General features: G+C 43.7%; 6 protein-coding genes across 6 annotated transcripts; 3 read left to right on the plus strand and 3 right to left on the minus strand.

The window, feature by feature from the left end:
• Window positions 1-2,122: 2,122 nt before the first annotated feature.
• CCR75_006371 (uncharacterized protein) lies at window positions 2,123-4,424 on the plus strand (the record flags this gene model as incomplete). The annotated part of the gene is made up of 4 exons (XM_067964441.1): window positions 2,123-3,367; window positions 3,476-3,585; window positions 3,610-4,345; window positions 4,401-4,424. 4 exons carry the CDS (start codon window positions 2,123-2,125, stop codon window positions 4,422-4,424), a joined length of 2,115 nt encoding a protein of 704 aa, XP_067819577.1.
• Window positions 4,425-4,833: 409 nt separating this feature from the next.
• CCR75_006372 (uncharacterized protein) lies at window positions 4,834-6,348 on the plus strand (the record flags this gene model as incomplete). Its single annotated transcript, XM_067964442.1, has 1 exon — window positions 4,834-6,348. The coding sequence occupies one exon, from the start codon at window positions 4,834-4,836 to the stop codon at window positions 6,346-6,348; it is 1,515 nt and encodes a 504-aa protein (XP_067819576.1).
• A 2,268-nt stretch (window positions 6,349-8,616) lies between these two features.
• On the minus strand, window positions 8,617-12,325 carry CCR75_006373 (uncharacterized protein; the record flags this gene model as incomplete). Its single annotated transcript, XM_067964443.1, has 4 exons — window positions 12,170-12,325; window positions 11,211-12,074; window positions 9,312-10,445; window positions 8,617-8,670 (listed from the first exon to the last, which is right to left on the minus strand). The coding sequence occupies exons 1-4, from the start codon at window positions 12,293-12,295 to the stop codon at window positions 8,617-8,619; spliced, it is 2,178 nt and encodes a 725-aa protein (XP_067819575.1). The 5' UTR covers window positions 12,296-12,325.
• Window positions 12,326-12,446: 121 nt separating this feature from the next.
• Window positions 12,447-13,484, plus strand: CCR75_006374 (uncharacterized protein; the record flags this gene model as incomplete). Its single annotated transcript, XM_067964444.1, has 2 exons — window positions 12,447-12,538; window positions 12,950-13,484. 2 exons carry the CDS (start codon window positions 12,447-12,449, stop codon window positions 13,482-13,484), a joined length of 627 nt encoding a protein of 208 aa, XP_067819582.1.
• A 323-nt stretch (window positions 13,485-13,807) lies between these two features.
• Window positions 13,808-16,789, minus strand: CCR75_006375 (uncharacterized protein; the record flags this gene model as incomplete). Its single annotated transcript, XM_067964445.1, has 1 exon — window positions 13,808-16,789. The coding sequence occupies one exon, from the start codon at window positions 16,787-16,789 to the stop codon at window positions 13,808-13,810; it is 2,982 nt and encodes a 993-aa protein (XP_067819581.1).
• A 3,827-nt stretch (window positions 16,790-20,616) lies between these two features.
• On the minus strand, window positions 20,617-21,471 carry CCR75_006376 (uncharacterized protein; the record flags this gene model as incomplete). The annotated part of the gene is made up of 2 exons (XM_067964446.1): window positions 20,617-20,971; window positions 21,020-21,471. The coding sequence occupies 2 exons, from the start codon at window positions 21,469-21,471 to the stop codon at window positions 20,617-20,619; spliced, it is 807 nt and encodes a 268-aa protein (XP_067819580.1).
• Between the last annotated feature and the right edge of the window lie 13 nt (window positions 21,472-21,484).

Raw genomic sequence — 21,484 nt, forward strand, 5'->3', positions numbered from 1 at the left:
AGAAAGGTGCCGTCGACGATGGAAGAGGCAATCCAAATTGCCTTAGTTGAGGAGCAATCCTACAACAGTGCCTCGGCGACAGCTTGGTATAAGCCGTCGGCCGAGAGGACAGATGCCACTCCTATGGAGTTGGGCAATGCAGACGTGGTCTGTTTTAAATGCGGCAAGCGCGGCCATATGATGGCTCGCTGCTATGCCAGGGTCCCTGCTGGGGCAAAAATGCCCAGCAAGAGGGCTCCCTTCCCAAAGGGCGATGGCAAGAACCAGCGTGCGAGACGCATGAGTTCTGCATCGACCACTGAGGGGTCGGGAAATGCAGGAGCGCAGTAGGGGCGGGATGCCCTACTGACGCGGACTCTAAAATTTACCCCTAAGTTCAGAGTTGTGGAACAAAGAGGTAGCATAGTCCCTGAGGTCTCGAAATTTCGGACCTCAAGCCTGCTGGTCTATAGCGCTCATGAAAATGGCTATGACCAGGTGATGACCTCTCCTAGTGGATTCGGTTGCATCCCAAAATTTTGTGAAACTTGCGGCTCTAAGAAAGAGGCCGGCGATGTTTGAAACGCTTTGCCAGGATAGTAAGCGAGAAGAGGCGCTCTACTTAGACACACACCCTAGCACAGCAAGGAAGCGGTTTAACTGCTACTCTTGCGTGCAGCGAGGTAGTTGTGGTGGGCGCGTAAGCGACCTCACCCAACACACTAAGTACTCTGGTTAAGTGTCGTCATGGGAGCGGTAATCCGTCTCCTCTGCGCACTTACCAAGTAGGAAGTAGTTTTCAGACTGATTTATATTTAATAGAATTCAATATAAATACCTATTTTTACCAATTAATATGTCATCTCTATAGATAACGATTAATATGTATTGCGAGCGAATCTTTCTAGATACCACGCGTAACGGGTGACGCTAGCCGTCATCCCTCCTAATGAGAATGCACCCATGTGCATCACATACACAAGGGTTGGCCACAAATGTGCACCACACCCGAGTGCTGGGTCTAATTACCATTATTTAGTAATTGACCATCTTCTTAAGTACACCAAGTGTACTTAACGGGGACTGTGTAACATTAAAGCAACTTTAGCCCGTTACAACGATCGACACCCCGCATGAGTTGATTCTTCATGCGATGGAATTTAAAATGATGGTTCTGACCGATCAACATCATTTTAAAATAAAGTGGTCACATAGTGACCACTCCATCTAATTACAATCAGAGTGATTGTCATTTAAGGGAGGGGTGATGTAACGGGGTGTATCGTTACATGAAATTAACATCTAAAGGTTGTAAATTAATAAAGTATTTAAAGGGCAGATAATATTTGGAGGATATTACTTTACATAGTAATGTTCAGAATTCTTATCCATAAATAGGTATAGACCATTATATCTATTTATTCAGCAGACTAATCAGCTGTAGAGATAAACAAAAGAGAGATTCAGATAAAATAAGATAAGAAATCAGTTGCATGTATTTAGTATTAGTTTATAATTAAGTTAGAGTTAACAGATGGAAAGAAGAGATACTTAAAATATTAATACAGTTTTCATTTTACCTTCTTTAAATGAGTTGCCTTAAAGAGAAGTATTCCTCTGCACGTACTAGTTTACGTGAAATAACGTAAGGCACCACTCGCAACTGAAGCAGTGCGAAGTGGGCTTGTACTGAAGCAGTACAAGTCGTAGTGCCCCATTACACTCCACGTACACTAGTACGTGCAGAGAGAGACTCCCTTAAAACACTAGCCTTAAAGAGGGTTAAAAGTGAACTGTATTTAGTTTAAGTTCTTCTGTTTCTATATATTGTTGCTAACTTAATGATATACTAAAAACGAAACATGTAATGAAGTCTTATTTGTCTCTCTCTGCGCGCGTCCAGTCCTGACTGGGCCGCGGAGCAAGTAGATATAAAGGCCAATATCTACCAATGAATAAGCCTTTCAAATATTACTAAGTGTCAATTTAATGTAACGATACACTTACATATTTTGGCTTTGTGAGCCTTCCATTCCTTAAACCACTTCGAGAAATTCGCAAATCTGATCCTGCCATGCATCTCCTTGACGTCGCTATCCTGGCTGGAGTCCTCGTTAAAATTGCAGCCACCGCTGAAATAACAATGGATAGCAACACGACCTTGTCACCTTCAGTGCAACCGCTTGAGGCAACAGCCATCGGATATCCAATTACACCACGTGACAACACCGAGGAGAGGTCATCATTTGCTGAGATTCTCATCTCATTTCTGAGACAGTATGATCACTCTTTCAAATGGAAGCTGCTAGATGAAGCCTATATAAAAACCGCAACACTGGACAAAGCTGCTGAGAGAATTGGTCTGAATAAGCTCTGCTTGGTTTTACAGGATGCAATACAAAGTGAAGACAAAATTCGGCGAAAGCATGCCTTGATTCTACGACTCGAACTTTACACACTTTGGAAGGCACAGGGGCTTCGTGGTGAAGACCTATTTCTGAAACTTGAGCTCCACGAGATAAATTACAATATTTTAAAGACGCAGCAGTATTTGATTTGGCATGAGTACATGAACATGCTCTCACATGAGAACGTGCTCAAGGCCGAATTTGATATAATCACAAGCTTTTACAAGGACAGAAACTCCTGGGCTTCTCTCTTTGGCTTCTCGGAGCATACAAGCAATCCTTTGGTCGCATACTTTTTAAAAGCCACGCTAGATTTCTGTATGCTACAAAAAACGCCAGCGGACGATGTCCTCAAACTGCTCAAGGTCAGCAGGAATGATCAAGAACTGTTTAGCGACCCACTACTTCCAATCTGGACGACATATATACAAAAGTCATCTGGAAGTGCATCTAGCCAAGTGTATAAAAAAGCAATGGACATCTTATCAAAAAGTCGCAGGGTTGGTTCTTTGATGAAGTTGCTGCATATGGCGGGCATTGATAAACCCGAAAATGCTCGGTACCTAGATGGCTTGATGCTTTTCTTAATAGACCAGGGAGTTCGCCCAGTTGCATTGCTCGTTGGTCTGTTGTCCGAAGATTTTGTAGCCGTGGGATCATACCATCTTTCGATCATGAAAGTTCTGACGACGCCAATTCTGTTTCTTTGGACACAGTATGCGCATATGTATTACGGTGCAGACAAAGCAGAGGTGGCAGTAGTACAAATACTATTGAAAGCTATAAGCAAGGAGGAATTGAAAGAAGCAGTCGAAATAGCGCTAAGAGATATACCTGACGGAACACCAAACAAAGCAGGTTTAGTCAAGATGGAAAAATTACTTACTGAAGACGCGAAGAGTTTAGTTTTCACATCATTGGAGAAATTAGACGGAGTGGACACAGAAGCAGAGCATTTACCAGAAATGGAGACTATGGCAGTGCGATTTTGTTTGAGATCCAAAAAATGGCCAGTGGAAGCTTTAAGAATGATGACTTTAGATGGTACGAAAGAGCCAATTTTTAATCTTATTTATTCTTTATCAAAGTATTGCCGCACGCGCGAAGGTCTACATACTATTCTTCGTTTTGCGATGGAAGCTGAAGACATTATCACGCGAGATATCGTGTGGCATATAAAACAAGTGCTTTTCAGCAGGTATATTAAATATTCAAAAACCAGGACGTATGATTTTTTAATCGGCAACGAAATGGACAACATTCTGGATGCCCCGAACTTTGCCTTTTGGCATGAATTTGTGATGTGGCGCGATAATCTATCCCTTGATGAAACTATTAAAGCCGAAGTGTCATTCATCCGAGAAACGTACTCTGATGATATTCTCGTCAAGAAGTTTGGCTTTATAGAAATGGCTAAAATGACCACGGATAGTAGCAAAAGATTCCAAAGCTACGCGAATGCCGTCGTCGAAGTACTGGGCAAGAAGAAGTTCTTGCAACAAATATTAGAGCTTCTCGAACTCAATGAGGATGGTATGGATCTGTTTACCAATTCCGTGTTCGAGAAACTAGATGTCTCTCTACGCGCACTGAAGATCAATATAGACGTTTTTGTGGAAATTTACCCAGTCGGCTTGTTGTTTAAAATGCTCTCAGCAGAGAATCCGCCCGAATTGTGTAGAAAACAATATATGACGGACTTGGTAGAGTGGTTAAAACGCTATCACGCAAGCCCGGCTGCAGTGCTCGTGACGCTGTTAATAGACGAGCCTTTTACTGTGAGCCAACTCACATCAGCGTTGGAGCGAACGAAACAGATGCTAAACAGTGAAAATGACAAAAAATTTGTAAAATCGCTGCAAAAGGTTTTGAAATCTATTTCAAAAAAGATTGCGAATAAAAACAAACAATCGGTGGAGAAAGAGCTGTCGACAAATCTTATGAAGGAGTTCCACACGGTCAGTTTCTTCCAAAATGATTATTGGAAATTGTGGGCTATAACAGTTTTATTAGAATTTGGCGAAGGTGAACGTTTAAAGAAGCTCTTTGACGCAATGCTTCAAACTTATGGCTCTAAAAGGTTACTGTTTGAGCTTGCACGATCTAAGAACAAAACATTTCTAGAGATTCCTCTTTTATCGATGAAAAAATGGATGGTGGAAACTTACGCCAAAGATGAACAGCCCTCGATATCCAAATATCTNGAAACTCCTGGGCTTCTCTCTTTGGCTTCTCGGAGCATACAAGCAATCCTTTGGTCGCATACTTTTTAAAAGCCACGCTAGATTTCTGTATGCTACAAAAAACGCCAGCGGACGATGTCCTCAAACTGCTCAAGGTCAGCAGGAATGATCAAGAACTGTTTAGCGACCCACTACTTCCAATCTGGACGACATATATACAAAAGTCATCTGGAAGTGCATCTAGCCAAGTGTATAAAAAAGCAATGGACATCTTATCAAAAAGTCGCAGGGTTGGTTCTTTGATGAAGTTGCTGCATATGGCGGGCATTGATAAACCCGAAAATGCTCGGTACCTAGATGGCTTAATGCTTTTATTAATAGACCAGGGAGTTCGCCCAGTTGCATTGCTCATTGGTCTGCTGTCCGAAGATTTTGTAGCCGTGAGATCATACCATCTTTCGATCATGAAAGTTCTGACGACGCCAATTCTAATTCTTTGGACACAGTATGCGCATATGTATTACGGTGCAGACAAAGCAGAGGTGGCAGTAGTACAAATACTATTGAAAGCTACAAGCAAGGAGGAATTGAAACAAGCAGTCAAAATAGCGCTAAGAGATATACCTGACGGAACACCAAACAAAGCAGGTTTAGTCAAGATGGAAAAACTACTTACTAAAGACACGAAGAGTTTAGTGGACACATCATTGGAGAAATTAGACGGAGTGGACACAGAAGCAGAGCATTTACCAGAAATGAAGACTATGGCAGTGCGATTTTGTTTGAGATCCAAAAAATGGCCAGTGGAAGCTTTAAGAATGATGACTTCAAACGGTACAAAAGAGCCAATTCGTAATCTTACTTATTCTTTATCAAAGTATCGCCACACGCGCGAAGGTCTACATACTATTCTTCGTTTTGCGATGGAAGCTGAAGACATTATCACGCGAAATATCGTGTGGCATATAAAACAAGTGCTTTTCCGCAGGTATAGTGGAAATTCAAAGACGAGGACGTATGATTTTTTAATCGGCAACGAAATGGACAACATTCTGGATGCCCCGAACTTTGCCATTTGGCATGAATTTGTGATGTGGCGCGATAATCTATCTCTTGATGGAACTATTAAAGCCGAAGTGTCATTCATCCGATCAACGTACTCTGATGATGTTCTCGTCAAGAAGTTTGGCTTAATAAAAATGGCTAAAATGACCACGGATAGTAGCAAACGATTCCAAAGCTACGCGAATGCCGTCATCGAAGTACTGGGCAAGAAGAAGTTCTTGCAACAAATATTAGAGCTTCTCGAACTGAAGGAGGATGGTATGGATCTGTTTACCAATTCCGTGTTCGAGAAACTAGATGTCTATCTACGAGCACTGAACATCAATATAGACGTTTTTGCGGAAATTTACCCAGTCGGCACCTTGTTTAAAATGCTCTCAGCAGAGAATCCGCCCGAATTGTGTAGAAAACAATATATGACAGACTTGGTAGAGTGGTTAAAACGCTATCACGCAAGCCCGGCTGCAGTGCTCATGACGCTGTCAATAGACGAGCCTTTTACTGTGAGCCAACTCACATCAGCGTTGGAGCGAACGAAACAGATGCTAAACAGTGAAAATGACAAAAAATTTGTAAAATCGCTGCAAGAGGCTTTGCACCCAAAAAATAAAGACACGAGCAAGAGACCAATTATACTGGATCTTTCGGATGCTCCTGCGGCTGCATCGAATCGCCGGAGAAAAATGAATCCGACACTGCGGATCGCCCCTTGACAACACTTTTTCGTAGTTCAAAGGAAAAGAATTGAATTTTCACATTCGAAACTTCTCAAAAGATTTTGTGAAAATGTTGCATGTTACGGAACGAGTCGGTCTCCACAGATCATATATAGGAAATTCCGGCTTCAGAGAGGCGGAAACTTTTGCTAATTTGTTTGACGCTACTCCAGTAACGATCGGATGGTTGTGTGTGCCGTGGGTGGATTTAGCTTTTTAGATATTGATTAACAAGCCTTTTAGAACTTATTTGATGATCGTAACTCTACAAGTCTGTGGCATTATGGCGTTGTTAATTGAAGTTTCGTACATTCTTGAAAGTAGTCTTGCAAAGGCTTCACCAAGAAGACGTTGTAAGAAATACAGCTACAAACGAACATGAACTTCTGCAAATCTGCTTGTGCATGCGAGCATGAACTATGCTTTAGCGTTCCTTTTGTCTTTGGTTGCATTGCTTAGTTCCTGCATGTGTTGTCTTGTTCCATTCACTACCTCGCACAAAGCTGTGAAGCCGTCAAAGGCGTTGGTTTAGCGTCCGCTACACCACTTGTGAATTGTATAAAGATTTCTATGTCATAATGCCTACTATTTCCCACCGCCGCGATTTATCTTGTGGTGCGGTGTGCCCCTTCGCGTAGTGACATGGTAAGAAATATAAGCTTGCTTCAAGCTAATTGGACTTGTCTTTCATGGTTCCACCACACTCATGTCTAATGCGTCGGACTACCCTGCAAGGATTATCAATTTTATGATATAGAAAAAAGCAGTGCCTATGCGAACTAATAAAAACTTACACTTTCAAACTTCTAAATGACCAAGAGAAATGTTGCAGGAAAAATTGATGTCCGAATCTCTGGCGTCATGTGCTCCATGTAGGGTATGTATATTGCAAAACCAGCGTTCTCTGAGAGCATTATGAGTAATAATCTGTTTAGAGATAAGACCTTCTTCAAAACGTCCATTACTGCTTTCGTATGGTGGTTCAAATAATTTTCCAGAAATCCGAGACATGGATTGGTAAACACGTTTTGATCCTTTGTAGTGAGCTGAAGCAGCTGTGCGATTTCTCTGGCAGCAGCATTTTACCCCATTCTTCCGCGATGCCAACCATGGAAAGTCGTAACAAGCTGTTGGTCGGGGTCAAGTGCGCAACTTTCGAAAAGCCAAATAGCATCGCCAACGAGTCATTCTTATAACAACCCTCTATAATCTTCTCTTTCTCTGTAATGACCTGGAAAAGTTCAATGTCAGGGTGCCACACACAACATGTATTCATGCCAAAGCATAAATTGCGGGTGTCTAAAATATACTTTGTCACCTTGTTGAGCTCAAGATCTGAAAAGAGATTCTCTGGACGTCTTTATGTCCAGGATAAGTAGAAATCAAAATCCAACCACAAATCTTCTCACGGCAAAACTGGACGAGACGAATAACTTATTGGTGTTTGTCGACAAATTGGGATGCAGCAAAGAACGCCGAAGACGTTGTCACGCGAAATATCTTTCATCGGATGGAAGAAGCGTTATCGAAGCGCAGCGATACTTTGTTGGCCAGTTTGAATCTCTATCACGGGGGAGGGGTAAGAGTAATCAATCCATTGTCGAGTGCTTGTCCAAGTCTTAATGCCGTGTCAAGTCCTTGCACATTCAAAAAATTTGCTTCAAAGATTGTCGCGTTTCGTGCACCAATGCGATTTTTCTTTAAGGAGATCTTTTTCAAAACGTCAGTAACTTCTGAATGCGAATAATTTACAATACATTCCTGCAAGGATTTCAGCAATTCTCACTTCGGCTAAATTTTCAACGTATTAAATCTTCGCACATTGTGGCCAAAGATACGAAAGTGGCGTCGTCTAGATCATCGCGACAGACACCTTGAGTTCGGTTAAGCTGCAGATTCTTCCGACCACCGAGCGATGAGCAATGCCATCGGCTCCTTTCACAATCTATTAATAAGGCCGTAAGCCAAATTTTCAAGTTTTGGGTGATTTTGTAGCAAGTGTTTGAGCTTCCTAATAAATGACCTCTCCTCGGAGAATGCCATAATGACCGTAGCTGCGTTAACGCCTTGAGTGTCCTTGAACGAATACGCCAGCGGTGTAAAGGACAAAATGACGTTCAGCTTCATTCTATTGGCGGCCACATATGCAGCGAGAGCTCCGGCTAGTATACACATCGCCTTCATTAAAGTCAAGTGATACTTGTTTGAAGTAAATTCTACTTTAACGACTACTTCCTTTTGATAAACGCTAGATCATCTCTCTCTCTATTCGGCCGCAAAGCCCGACTCCAAGGGCGGCGATTTATTATTCCTTGCGAGCTACATGCAACAATGATGTCAGAGGAAGTCAAACTCGACGAGCCCAAGAAAATCAAAGGTGTCATTACGCAAAGCTAAGCAAGATAAAGATTGCAGCAACCGTAAGAATTGGCAACACGCCGTTGGTGATTCCACGTCAATTCGCTTAAGAATTAAATCAATTGAGGTGGTGAAAATCAGCGCGAGAGACGGAAAATTCTCAAATGATTGATGCGTTAAAGAGGCAGCTCACTACTCACAAAGCCATGTCTGCACTTAGCGATGACGCGATTTCTTCGTCTTGGACGAGCGGCGGTAGTCTTCGTCCTCTTCCTCATGCTCTCGCTTTTCATTGCGCATTCGATCGGACGCCTGAGCCTCCTTTTCAAGCTCATCCCACGACGGAGCGTCCTCTTCATCCGATACTTCTTCGGACAAGGAATCTTCATCTACGATCGATTCCCAATCCGAGCCATCCGAATCGCTCGAGTCGCTGTCTTCTTCGTCCTCTTCCGATGCACCAGAATACGTGCTATCGCCCGCTTCTTCTTCATCCTCATCTTCGTCGTCCGATCCTTCCATCTACACACACACATATACACAAGAACATGTCAAACTTTCAAACTTATGACACGTTTACCACAACGTAAAGTATACAACACCTTTAAAAATTCCCATCCAGCTGGCTTCGGTACACCGTCCTCGTCCGTATCTAAGTAGAATCGATTGTCACTTTTAATCGTCGACATGATGCTCTTCCAATTCAAATTCGCCGTGCCCGTGGTGAAGCAAATATCAATATCATCGAGCCACTCTTTAATTCGCTCGAGCTCGCTCATTGACACGGCACTAATGCGTATGGGCATGACATCAAAATTCTTAAAAACAAACACCACGTCAAAATTCTTGGAGGAAAACATCACGCGTTCAAAGTGCACGTGTTCCACTTCATCGAGCGAAATGATAAAGAATGGCATGTCCGTGAGACTCACGAGACAGTGCACGGATGGTTGCAAGAGAACCATTTCTTTAAACGGTGTGCCCATGAATCCGAGCTCCCGGTACGGAATATCAAACACCACGGGCTTTCCATGACGCTCCGACACGGTCTCCATCTTGTGACAAAACTCTTTAAACGTCGTATTAAGCTTCTCGCGCAGAGCCCGCTCTCGATTTTCTTCGTCTAATTCATCCGGGTCGTAAATCGACCGCCGTCGATTGTCCAGTGTCTGAGACCCTTCAATCACTTCCGTGTAAAACTGCACGTCCTTTTGCTTCTTCTTGCCAATCATAATGTGGTTTTTCAAGTGAAAATGAATGAGTACGACCAATTCCTTGTCACACGGCTGGAAAATCGCGTGCTTGACATTGGCATACAAAATATCGAGTTTCTGGTTCTTGTTTGTCGTGAATCGAACACCATTCGAGTGCGCTTCGAGCGTGCCGTGGGTCTTGCGGCCTGTCAAGTGTGGCCGAGCCGACAAGTCAATAAGACGCGGGACACGACGATCTCGCGTGATAATCAAGTCTTCTTGAACCACCAAATCCGATTCTTCTTGCTCTCGTTGCTCTCGTTGCTTGACACGCTTTTGAAGTTCTTTAATCAATCGAAATTGATTGTTTAAATTGTGCGCATCCGACGATCGGAATCCCAATTCTTTAATAAACATCTTGTTTGGATACTTGAGAATTGCATTTGCCATCGCAGGGAGGACATCACGTCCTAATGATGTACCCGGTACGAAGAAATTCACACGCAAGTACGTTGCCTTGTCTTCTTCCGACTTACTAACATTCTTGATCGTAGAAATGTGAAAAGGCACGGGAACGCCATTGATTGGAAGAATAACGGTCTCGGCACGCATATCGACCATAACTTGACGCTCACGTAACTCGGACGGGTACTGTTGAGGACCCGCATACGCTTTAATGCGTTTTTCTTTCTTGACATCATCCGACAAATCATGATTCTGTTCCTCTAATCGTCGCATGGCTTCTTCTCGTTTTTTTCGCATGAGTTCGGCTTGATGACGGTCCCGACGTTCTTGATCCGTTTCTTTGCCTTCCAACAATCGCTGCTGATCCCGAAGTCGTGACTGTAGCACTTGATTACGCGTACCCGATAACGACGTATCCACATTCCCATTGCTCTTCCTCGCCGTCTTTTCATCTTTCACGTCCGTGTCGTCTTCAATATCATACCGTACTTTTCCCCACGCCTTTGGAACTTTAGTATAACACTTGGTTTCATTTGCCAACACGACGACCGTGTCAGCAAGAAATACCGCGTAGCTATCCAGTTTCTTCTTCTTACGCTGGGACTCGGGAATAGGAATCTCATTGAACCCAAACGCAACGTTAAATGCCATGCCTTCTTGAATAATCGTCGTGTTCTTGGTCGTGAGTAGATTACACGATTCTCGAAATTCCAACCCAATACCAAATCCAAGATTCTTGGTCAATTTCCCAAACAGCGTCGCATTTCTTGATTGAATAAACTTGCGAACTTTTTCTACGATTTTCCCAACACTTTGACCAGGTCGAAGCTCTTTAATACACACTTCGTGGGCTTCTCGAAGCAATTCGTACGCTTTTTCCATGGAACTCGTGGGATCAATAAAAAACGTCCGTCCGACGTTTGAACAGTACCCTTTGTACCTCGCACCAAGCGAACAAATGATCACGTCGTACGTAAGCGGGTCCTGATTGCTTTGAGCACTCGGTCGAAGATCATACGTCCCTCCTGACTGGACAATTGGGGGATAACACGGCTCAATATCCACGGGATCAATCGTAACTTTAATTTTGGATGGCGTATCAAATACTTCTTCAATTGCCATGGAAATGTCTTCGTGACTCCTGATCTGTTCATCGTCAATAATCTGTTCCATGTCTTCCATAAACTTGAGTTTAAACACTTTGCTCGAGAGCGCACCCGCCCATCGAATATTCTCCAGTTCCTGCGGTTCTTTAATCATCAAGACCGTCTCAAGGCCTCGCGTCACGTCCACTTGTTCCAACGTTGAGTGGTTTAAAGCACTTTGAAATGTCGTAACCAATTCACCCACTGGATTCTCTTTACGCAACACTCCTGTCTTTGGACCACTTGCTTCCATTGCTTCCAGTAAGAGTTTAAAATTAGCCTTGTTATGATCCACCTTATTGCGTTTTAAAAGCCTTAATTGGATCGAAGACATGGCATTTTCATGAGCTACGGCTTCAAGCATCGTATATTTCTTCCCACTTGTGAGTACAAAGAGTGTCGCGGGTGTAAACACAAGCAGCGTTTCAGGAAATTCCAGAAAACCTAGCAAAAAGATCTGTAAGACTGCTGACTTGCGGTACCCGGATTCTTCCTGCTGAGCTCGACCCGAGAGTACACTAAATGAGTCAACTTGGTTCCACGTTGCTTCGTGTTTGTGTTCCTAGGGTACACACGACAGAACAAATGGGTACAGTTGTGAGAGCCATGGGTGGGGTACGGAGGCAAAGTGGGGCAGCAGGAAAAAGCGCGAGTTACCTTCCACACGCTGTAGAGACGATCGAGACGACGATAGAACATGGATGCGTCCAAGTGCGGGGTGCTCAATGCACTTGCATCGGTTGGAACCTCGGACTTGACCTCTTGCTTCACCCTCACCGCCATTCCTGTCGATTTTAGTGATACCGTACCCCGTGGAGCTTAGAAATGTTTCTTACATGAAACGGGGGGGGGTACGAGGTTACAAGGCAAGACTATAGCAATATATTGGGTTACGGTGACAAAATTCTCGCTTTCAAAGTATTGTCGTACCGCGATGCAACTCCAGACGTTAGCGTACGCGATCTCGGGGGCTTTCACGCTGCTAGCGATCATACTGTCTGGTTGGCTTATTTGGACGCATTTATTGTACAATCCGTCCGCGGGCATTCGCAAGCATGTCATTCGCATTCTAATGATGGTTCCAATCTACGCCTTGACGTCGTACATGGCGCTCGTGTTTAACGAGTCGAAGCTGCTCTTTGAAACCGTGCGCGATTTATACGAAGCGTTTGCGCTGTACTCGTTTCACTGTTTCCTAGTCGAATACCTCGGTGGACAGTCCGTCTTGGCCAGTACAATGCGTTCCAAGCCCCAAATGACGCACGTTTTTCCCTTTTGCTGTGTACGACCCTGGTCTATGGGGAGTAAATTTGTGCGGCAAACGACTATCGGGATATTGCAATATATCCCAATCAAGTTACTCATGAGTATTGTCATGCTCGTAACAAGTTTAGCAGGCGTCTACGGTGAAGGCGAGCTCTTAAATCCTTTCGTTAGTTATGGCTACGTCTGTTTCATCCTCAGTGCCTCACAGACGTGGGCCTTGTACTGTTTACTCCTCTTTTTCCATGGAGCACACGACGAATTGCAACCCATGCGGCCGTGGCCGAAATTTCTTGCAATCAAGGCCATTATTTTTTTCACCTACTGGCAATCGATTCTAATCAGTATGCTCGTAAGTGTCGGTGTCATCTCGGCCAAGTGGCACATTGGGTGTCCTGACTGCTGGGATGCGCAGAAGATCGCTTCGGCATTGAATGACTTTGTCATTTGTGTCGAAATGCTTGGGTTTGCCATTGCTCACCACTATGCGTTTGCCATTGAAGACTTTCTATCGCCGTCGGGGGTGAGTCTCCCCACGTCGAATGTCAAAGCCCCTTTGTTGGCGAATTTCATGGATGCGATTAACGTCACGGACGTCTCAACGGATCTCAAGAACTCACGACATGAAATCTTGACTAAGAAACAAGCCCTTGCGGCGAGATTCGAGCGATTTCATGTATTGTCTCCTAGTAATAATAGTGTCTTTTAAGACGTCGCCGTCACAAGAGCAGCAAGAACCAAAGGACAGTACAACAACAACGTACACGCGTAAACACAATAATTGGATTTTGTACAATAAAAACAAAAGTAGTACAAAATGAAAGGATAGCAACGTAACCTTTGACGTCGTCGTACTCGACGCGTTATGAAATCTAAAACACAAACATACAAGCCACTTCCACTTGTTTCCACGGGTCTGTGTTTCACCCCCGACATCTTTAACCACAAGGACAATCAATGCCAGTCGGTTGTTCTTTCGCACAAGCTTTTTCTTTCGCTTTGGATAAAGGCAACTTCATACCCCCAAGTCGTTCATGTGCCACGTTTAAAAAATCGCAAAACTACAGGACGCTTGACCGCTCGCAGTGTTGCCATGGACGAATGGAATGGAGCGCCACTAATTTCCATATGACCAATCCACGTAAGGACGTCTCCAACTGCGACTTTATAAAGCATTGGACCTCCCGAGTCGAAATCGACTTTGGTCACCTTGGGAACGTCGTTATCCGAGCTAAACACCAAGCCAAGATTCGCACATTCACGCCAAATGAGCTCGTACTCACGGTCTTTTAAAGCAGGACCTCGTGGCAGCGTCTGATCCAATTCCTCCGTTCGCGACGTGGCATGCGTCGAAACCAACGTTCGTCGAAAGCGCAACACCGCAGGCTTTGGAAGACGTGACAAATTCTCGAGCGTTTGCTTGAATTTTGCTTGTGGTACAATGTTCATATTGTTCGCTGCAAAAAGCACGTCTCCTGGTGCAACGTGCTCAATATTCTTGAGATTACTCGTGCCAGTCACGCGTGCGACGACGGGAAACCGCGTGGTTGGATGAACCCGTAACGTCAATCCCAACGCCGTGCCTTCTGGCCACACGACTTCATACACATCCGTGTCTTTGTCAACGACCTTGTCGGGATGTCGAACACCATCACTTGTTGACATGTGAAGAGGCAACTCATGACGATGGCCACTCCGAGCGAGTGGCTTTAAAGGAAGATCATCAATCGGATCGCTTATTGACTTGGGGAGTGGCAACTTTCGTGTTCCATGCTCGACTGTCCGCAGTCGCGTCAAAGAGTCGGTATTCCGGTGATTCGAATCATTTCGATACGCCCTACTTGGGTCGGAACTAGTCGGTACCGAAGGCGATGAATCTTCATTTGAAAGAGTGACAAAAGCCGCTGTGTGTTGATGATTGCCACCGCCTCGAGAGCCATGAGGGGAGAGTCTGACGCCGTTGGATGCACTCAATGGCCTTGTATCATGTCCCGATCGTTTTGCGTCTTGATCCACATGGCCTCGTGCGTTAATCTGCGCACTATCGTGTAGTACACCATGACTTGGTCGATCGACCTGTTTCCGAAGTCCATTCTGGAATTTCGCACTCGAAACGTTCTCTTTCGTGTGGTTTCCAAGTGCGACACTCATTTTCTTGAGCGGATTGATAAAACTTCGTGGTGTAGGAAGTGGAATCGGAGATGGCTGGAGAGTCTTTAAATGAATTGGTGTTGGAGCACTTGGCGCGTTCTTTTCCACGAGAGGTATTGCCGTAGTAGGTGACGACGATGCATTCAAACTTGACGATAACGACGACGAGATTGCTGGTGTAGGCGCAAGGACGGACGACGACGTGAAGTTGGTCGTATTTAAAACCTCGGTTGGTACAACGGCGATCGCGTCTTCCGACGAGCTTTTTTTAAATCGAATCACTAATGGCCGCTTGGCTGTACGTAATTTTAGCAGCGCTTCGTGGAACGTCAGGTCTTTGACACAGTCGTCATTAATCCACAAGACACGGTCACCCGAGCTCACGAATGCGGCCACATTATTAGGAGCGCCCTTCATCTTGACTTTAATGGACTTGGCACTGCCCAAATCGGCCACAACCATGTGGCCTGAAGGACTTGGTCGAACCGTGAAACATAAAGATTGTTTCTTTTCCCACATATGATCGTACTCGTCCTCAACTAATTCGGGTCGAGCCGATACTTTTTTGTTGCTAGGACAAAAAAACAAAGACACGGGTTTTTGCACTTTTTGCAAAAATTTAATTGCCGTGTTAAAATTGCCATCCGCGGTATTATAAGCACCAATTTGGACAAGGTAGTGGCCAGGTTGAACGTCTTGGACCTGTGGCGACCGGTTTTTACCAGTAATGCGTGTCACCAATGGAAATGGAACGTCCTTACTTGCAATAAGACTAATACCTAGCGGGCCGTCAATCCACTTGAGTTCGTACTTGGCTTCCATCTTGACAGCTGCTTGCGGAGGAAATTTTTCATTCTCCGCAGCCACAAGTTCGTCAAACTTAGCCGCAAGTTTTAATCCAATCACACTCTTGACTTTCGGTTGCACCGGTTTTACCGCCATTGGGTCCGCCACAAGTCGTTGAAAAACTAATTGACAGGGCTTCGGGACCTCTTTAAGATAATGAATCGCATCCAAGAATTCCATTTCACGGGTTATGCGATTGCCAATGCGTAATAATAAGTCACCCACTTCCACGAGATGCACGCCAAAAATGGCACTTTTACCTGTAATTTTTGATACCGCGGGCAACTGTCGGGACTGCGAGTGACGCAGTCGAAGCCCCAGCAATCCTCCCTCCCAAATGAGCGTGCACACATTGCCCGTGGCGTTTGCCGACACGCTGGACGTACTACTTCGCATCGACGCTAATAAATCCAACGACGAACGCCTCATGTGCACCAATTCTTCTTCTGCGGGAGCAAACTCATTCATTTCGGACGTATCATGTCCTTGCGACTCGCCTTCCTGGTCTTGCTCGTCTAACTCCAAGTCGAGGTTTTCGAGGTCCTCCAAGTCGTGTAAATCGCTTTCATCGAGTGAATCGCTCGTACTTGGAGCACATTCACTACCAGACGACAATGTATCATCATTAATTTCATCGTCCAAGTCAAGACTCTCGAGAATGTCCGCGAGACTATCGCGATTGCTACTAATGCTGCTTTGCCCGACGGTAGGCGCGTCACTGTCCATCGTCTCTGCCCGTGCATTCCTCGAAAGCGACGTACGTTCGGATGCCACTGCGCCCGATGGAATCATAATCAAGTCGTCGAGCATGTCAAAGACATTGTCGCCAAGGTCTGGCTCGACTTTGCTAAGCGACGACGTCAGCGACGGGCGTGGCCCGAGGTGCAGACTCATTTCCATTTGCATTTGCATTTGTTGCTGAATTTGATGGTGCAAATCGAGTTGATGGGCCAGTAACTCCTCATTCGTCATGGACTCGGAAGAGGACGCAGCGTCCTGTGGGGACGCAGCGAACATTCCTGGACGTAAGAGGGGGAAGAGCGAGTGTATTGTACACCGACGAGCAAACGTCGAGAGAAGTATGCGGTTTCAGGAGGCAAACGACCCTACCCCGTGATGCAATCTTGTGATTCGTCGAAAGTTCGTCGCGTCTCTCCCCTGACGTTCAAGCAACATTGAGACGACCTACGAGTAATTTTGATATATATATATATGACAATAATTGCCAACGGTCGATACGGTCTTACCTAATGCTTGTGAGCTTAGTCATGTTTATAAGAGATTAAGGCGAAAGATACACGTGCCGAGCGGAAAGACCCTCAAAAAAGCATATGCGGGTAAAATCGCAAAGAACTATCAATGAGTTTGTATTTGACACGTTACAGGACATTGTAATGGCTGAATCCTTTTTTTATATCTTGATGGGAGAGAGGCATTATAAAGAATTGATCGAGCTCAGCTGTATAAAGGATAAGAAAAACGAAGAAACAACTTGTTTGATTTGGCTTTGCGGACGATAGAACACCAGAATCAGTTGATTTCTTCACACTTCTCCCAATGAAATGCAAAAAAAAATGTAGAGGAAGCTCAACAATAAGCTAAAAAATTGCATTTGACGCACACTGGCAGTTGGCAAAATTATTGCAAGCAGCCAAACTAATTAGATGTTGCTTGAAAGGGCATATTTTTTGGCTCGTTTTATCCAGAACTTTCATTGTTCCGAGTGATGCTTCTTGACATTTTTCTTAAAGACCAAAACTAATCATTATAAAGCAAAACTATGTATACGACACTTATGCACCAGAGCACCGTGCCTTCATGTATTTGTGCCGTCATTCGATATTCCCCTGACGCTGCCCCAATTGAAAAATGGAGGCAACTGTCCACAGTTGCCTCCATTTGTGCGAGCACTGTGTGCAGAGAGCATGAGATGATAATCGCACTAATTGTAGGATTATGGTATGCATATATCATTGCTACATGTGATTATCGCGTTGATAACGCTTTAATATTTTAATTATCGCTTCTATGATAGCCACACACTCTCGCGCACATTAACATACCGAATCCTATTCAAAAGTGATATGTTCTTCTTCAGCATATTTGTCATTTTAACACGCATGTACAATTAAATCATTTTATTTTTATGCATTAAGCTTGGTCAATTACAAAGTATGCTCTTGTAGCGTACGATATCAATGCAGAATCTAAAACTCAATATTTTTTTATCTTAAAAAAAATCAAAACACTCGCTAGATTTGATGTTGCGTTAATTAGCACCATTGAGTTGTTTGCATTGCATGCGGAGACACGATTTGAACATAGTGTAAAATTCAAAACCTAAGGAAAAATAAATTTAACTTCCAAATTAAAAATAATAAAATGGTAAATAACATTTTACATTAAAAAAAATCTCCTGTAATTTCAATTGAATGGAGACATTATAAGAAATTGACTTTAGAAAGAGAGCCAGTGTATCGAATGCCACTTGGCTCCACGGAAATCACGAGACTAAGAGGAACTAAACTGATAGCTCAAATTCTAAATAGTGACTATCCGCAATTAAAATTATGAGTGCATTTAAACGAAGCAATTTTATCAATAAATTCCCTTGGTAGCATTTTTTTCTCTTTGATTCGGTATCATTGTTTCATTCATTCGATATAGCAAACATTAAAAAAATCATTGCGTGTCTGCATGAAACGTAGCTTATGATTTGCACCACACTTCTCGCCCATCGACCGCCTTTTGTCATCGGATTGAGAAGTGAAAGTTCGCTTGTACTAGCTGAAGTGAACGTTCGCTTGTACTAGCTGTCTCGATCGCATGGTCGTCGCCGTTCGTGCCATGTTCAATGGCCCAAAAATTTTAAAGTCTTGATAGTCAAATCTTCATTCTGACTCGACTGCTGACTTTGTCGGATTCAAGTGGTGCATCTTTCTGCGCATAAAATCCATAGAGCCTTGAACTCGAAGTTATGGATTAATTTGCTGCCCAAAACACAGTATGTTTATCCTACCAATGCGGGTAAAATGATAGTATGAAAGGGCTCTTTGGGCAAATTGAGATGCGCGTTTGTGTAATCGCAAGTTCAAGAGTGTATTGGTCTAGCCGTTCCTAGCAGATCAATTTGCGTTGTTGATACTATGTTCGTATAACGTAAGCCGATGGAGTCTTTGATCGTCACGATCTTGAAAGTGGATAGATTAACATTTAAGTCTCAACACGCATTGACGACATGTACGTCCCGAAGACACGCTACCTCCAATGCCTAAATTGTGCATCATTTTAACCAAGTCGCTTGATCACTGCAATGGATGAATTGCACTTTTCATGACAAATCATGAACGGGCTTGTAAAGGCATTCGTCTATTTTTTAAAGTTATCGTGGCGTTCACTTCGTAAATTTTCACGGCGTCATTATCACTCATACTAAAAAAAATGTCAACTCTTTCGACCAATTTTTGAACATAATTCGATTTATGCTTTAGAAGTAGCAACCAATGTCATCTTGTATAATGGAGCCCTCGTTTGTTTTGTGAAGCATTAAATAGCCGAATGCAATTCGTTTACCCTCCTGCGGATGAGAAAGTCATTCGTTCGTGAGATGGAGATGCAGCAAAAGAATGAGGTTCTTTTTCTAATAAAATACAAAATTGACGTGCAGCTTTAAGCGTCGACTCGAGACAAAAAGTAGCAAACAGCGCGTAAAAAGCCTGAAAAGACAACGTCATCTTCGTTGGACCAAAAAATACATTAACGTAAAGCTTGATAACAAAGCATTACGTAAATAGATTACTGGGCAAACGAAGATGATCATGGCTGATCAGACTTTCACCCGCAAATCCCTACTTTTTGCCTCGACGTCGTAACTTAAGAAATAGGCACAACTGATCAATGAAGCATTGTAAATAAGTGGAAGCCGATGCAGGAGAAATACACCCTAGGATTTCTGACACGAATTTAAAAACAACGACATGGAAATGTACATGCGTGCTGAGACAAAGAGAAATTCTAAATAGTGGAGACTGAATCAGCAAATCAATTTTTTGCTGAGTGGCATCTCAAGCTGAGTGAGCAACTTACAAGGGTTATACGATTCAAGGCCTCTTGGACGTATTTAAACCACATGAGTAGAAGATAAAGCAGCGTGCCAAGAAATAGGCGCGACAGCGGGATCGTTTGCACCAGTACAAGGACCAAGTGCCGCGGGAATGGGAATTCTAGAAAGCAAATGATTTTGGTGAGATTAGAGGAAGCGAGCGTGTTGGCGAAAAGGACCGTCCGAACTTGAAAAGTGGCAATAACAGCGAATTTACGTCAGTTGTGGACAGTATACCACTTACTAGTAGTGGCGACGAGATGTTAATGAAATTTCAACTTTTTCAGCAGAGGCAAGATATCTTTACGGTCTAAATAATACTTGAAAGCAAAAAGAGACATCGATAGTTCAATACACTCTGTCCCTAACACCAAGCGTTGATGGCATGCAGCAACAAGTTGATATCAAGGAATGCGAAGTCGGCCGCGATTGATGCTTCCGGAAGAAATCAAGAAAATGCTTAGGAAAAAAATAGTTGAAGATTGCATGATCGTTGACTAGTAGGCTACAAGTGCTGTGGCTTTGAGACCAAAACGAATTCGTCAATGTAATACAAACTAACGGACTCCAAAAAGCGCGAAGGGAGACCAGTCATGTAGCAATTGCTGCTAGCTCGGTCAAACCAGCACACTGAAAATGGCAATAACGTCAGAAAACAAGACGAGGCTAATCCCATTATATCGCTTGGTAGAATGTCGAACAATACATAAATCTATTAAATTACGTTCTGTCGCTAGTTCATTCACACTGGCACAATTCGAAACTGAGCCGCAAAAGCTTTATTCTCGGGTGTGCCTCGAATTATCGTAAGCTTGCTCGTCGTCCCAAGATCTTTCATCGCAATCCACCCACCAAGTCCAAAGTAGCTGGACAAGCAAAAAATGGTTGTCGTTGACTTGGCCTCGACGAGAAATTGCTCGTACGAATGAAACTCGACACCTTGTACTTTTAAGTTTCCGTATCGGTTGATCCCTACGAAGCGACTTGTTTTCTCACATTGAAAGCCCCACACGTCACTATCATCGCCCAATGTGTACGCACGAAAAGTGCAGCCATCTACAACAACATCAGCACTTGAAGCCATCTTCGTCACGTCACTCGAATGAACCATTTATAGCACTAATTGAAACAAAAGTTTGACATACCTCAATACTGCATCGCCATTTTTAGTACAAAGAAACTTGTCCATCTTGGCTTCTTGAATGGCACAACGAAATCGAAAAACGGCAGGAATTGTACGCCCCATGATTTTGTGAGCCTGACGTTCCACTTGTTTCATGTCGTGGTGAACTTGCCCAACTTTTGTATCCAGCCGATCCAGCCCCATATGATGTAGATCCAATGCATCGCTTAAAGCCAATGATTGGTCTTTTAACTCGGCTAGTTGTGGCGCTAAGTCGCTAAGAAATGTGGCATGGATGTCTCGTGTATGGGTTGTACTCTGCTGCGTTTCTTGGCTAGATCTTGACTGCTGAGCAACTAATCGATCCGATTCACGCTTGATACTTGCAAAGCTTGAATGAGTTTTCGTATAGTGTGCTTCGAGTTGATCAGCGGAGAGAAACTTGATTTTACACTCGGGGCATATAAATCCCATTGCAATCTATCCG

Source organism: Bremia lactucae, linkage group LG9 (assembly GCF_004359215.1).
Source record: "Bremia lactucae strain SF5 linkage group LG9, whole genome shotgun sequence".
In the NCBI taxonomy this organism is placed as follows: Eukaryota; Oomycota; class Peronosporomycetes; order Peronosporales; family Peronosporaceae; genus Bremia; species Bremia lactucae.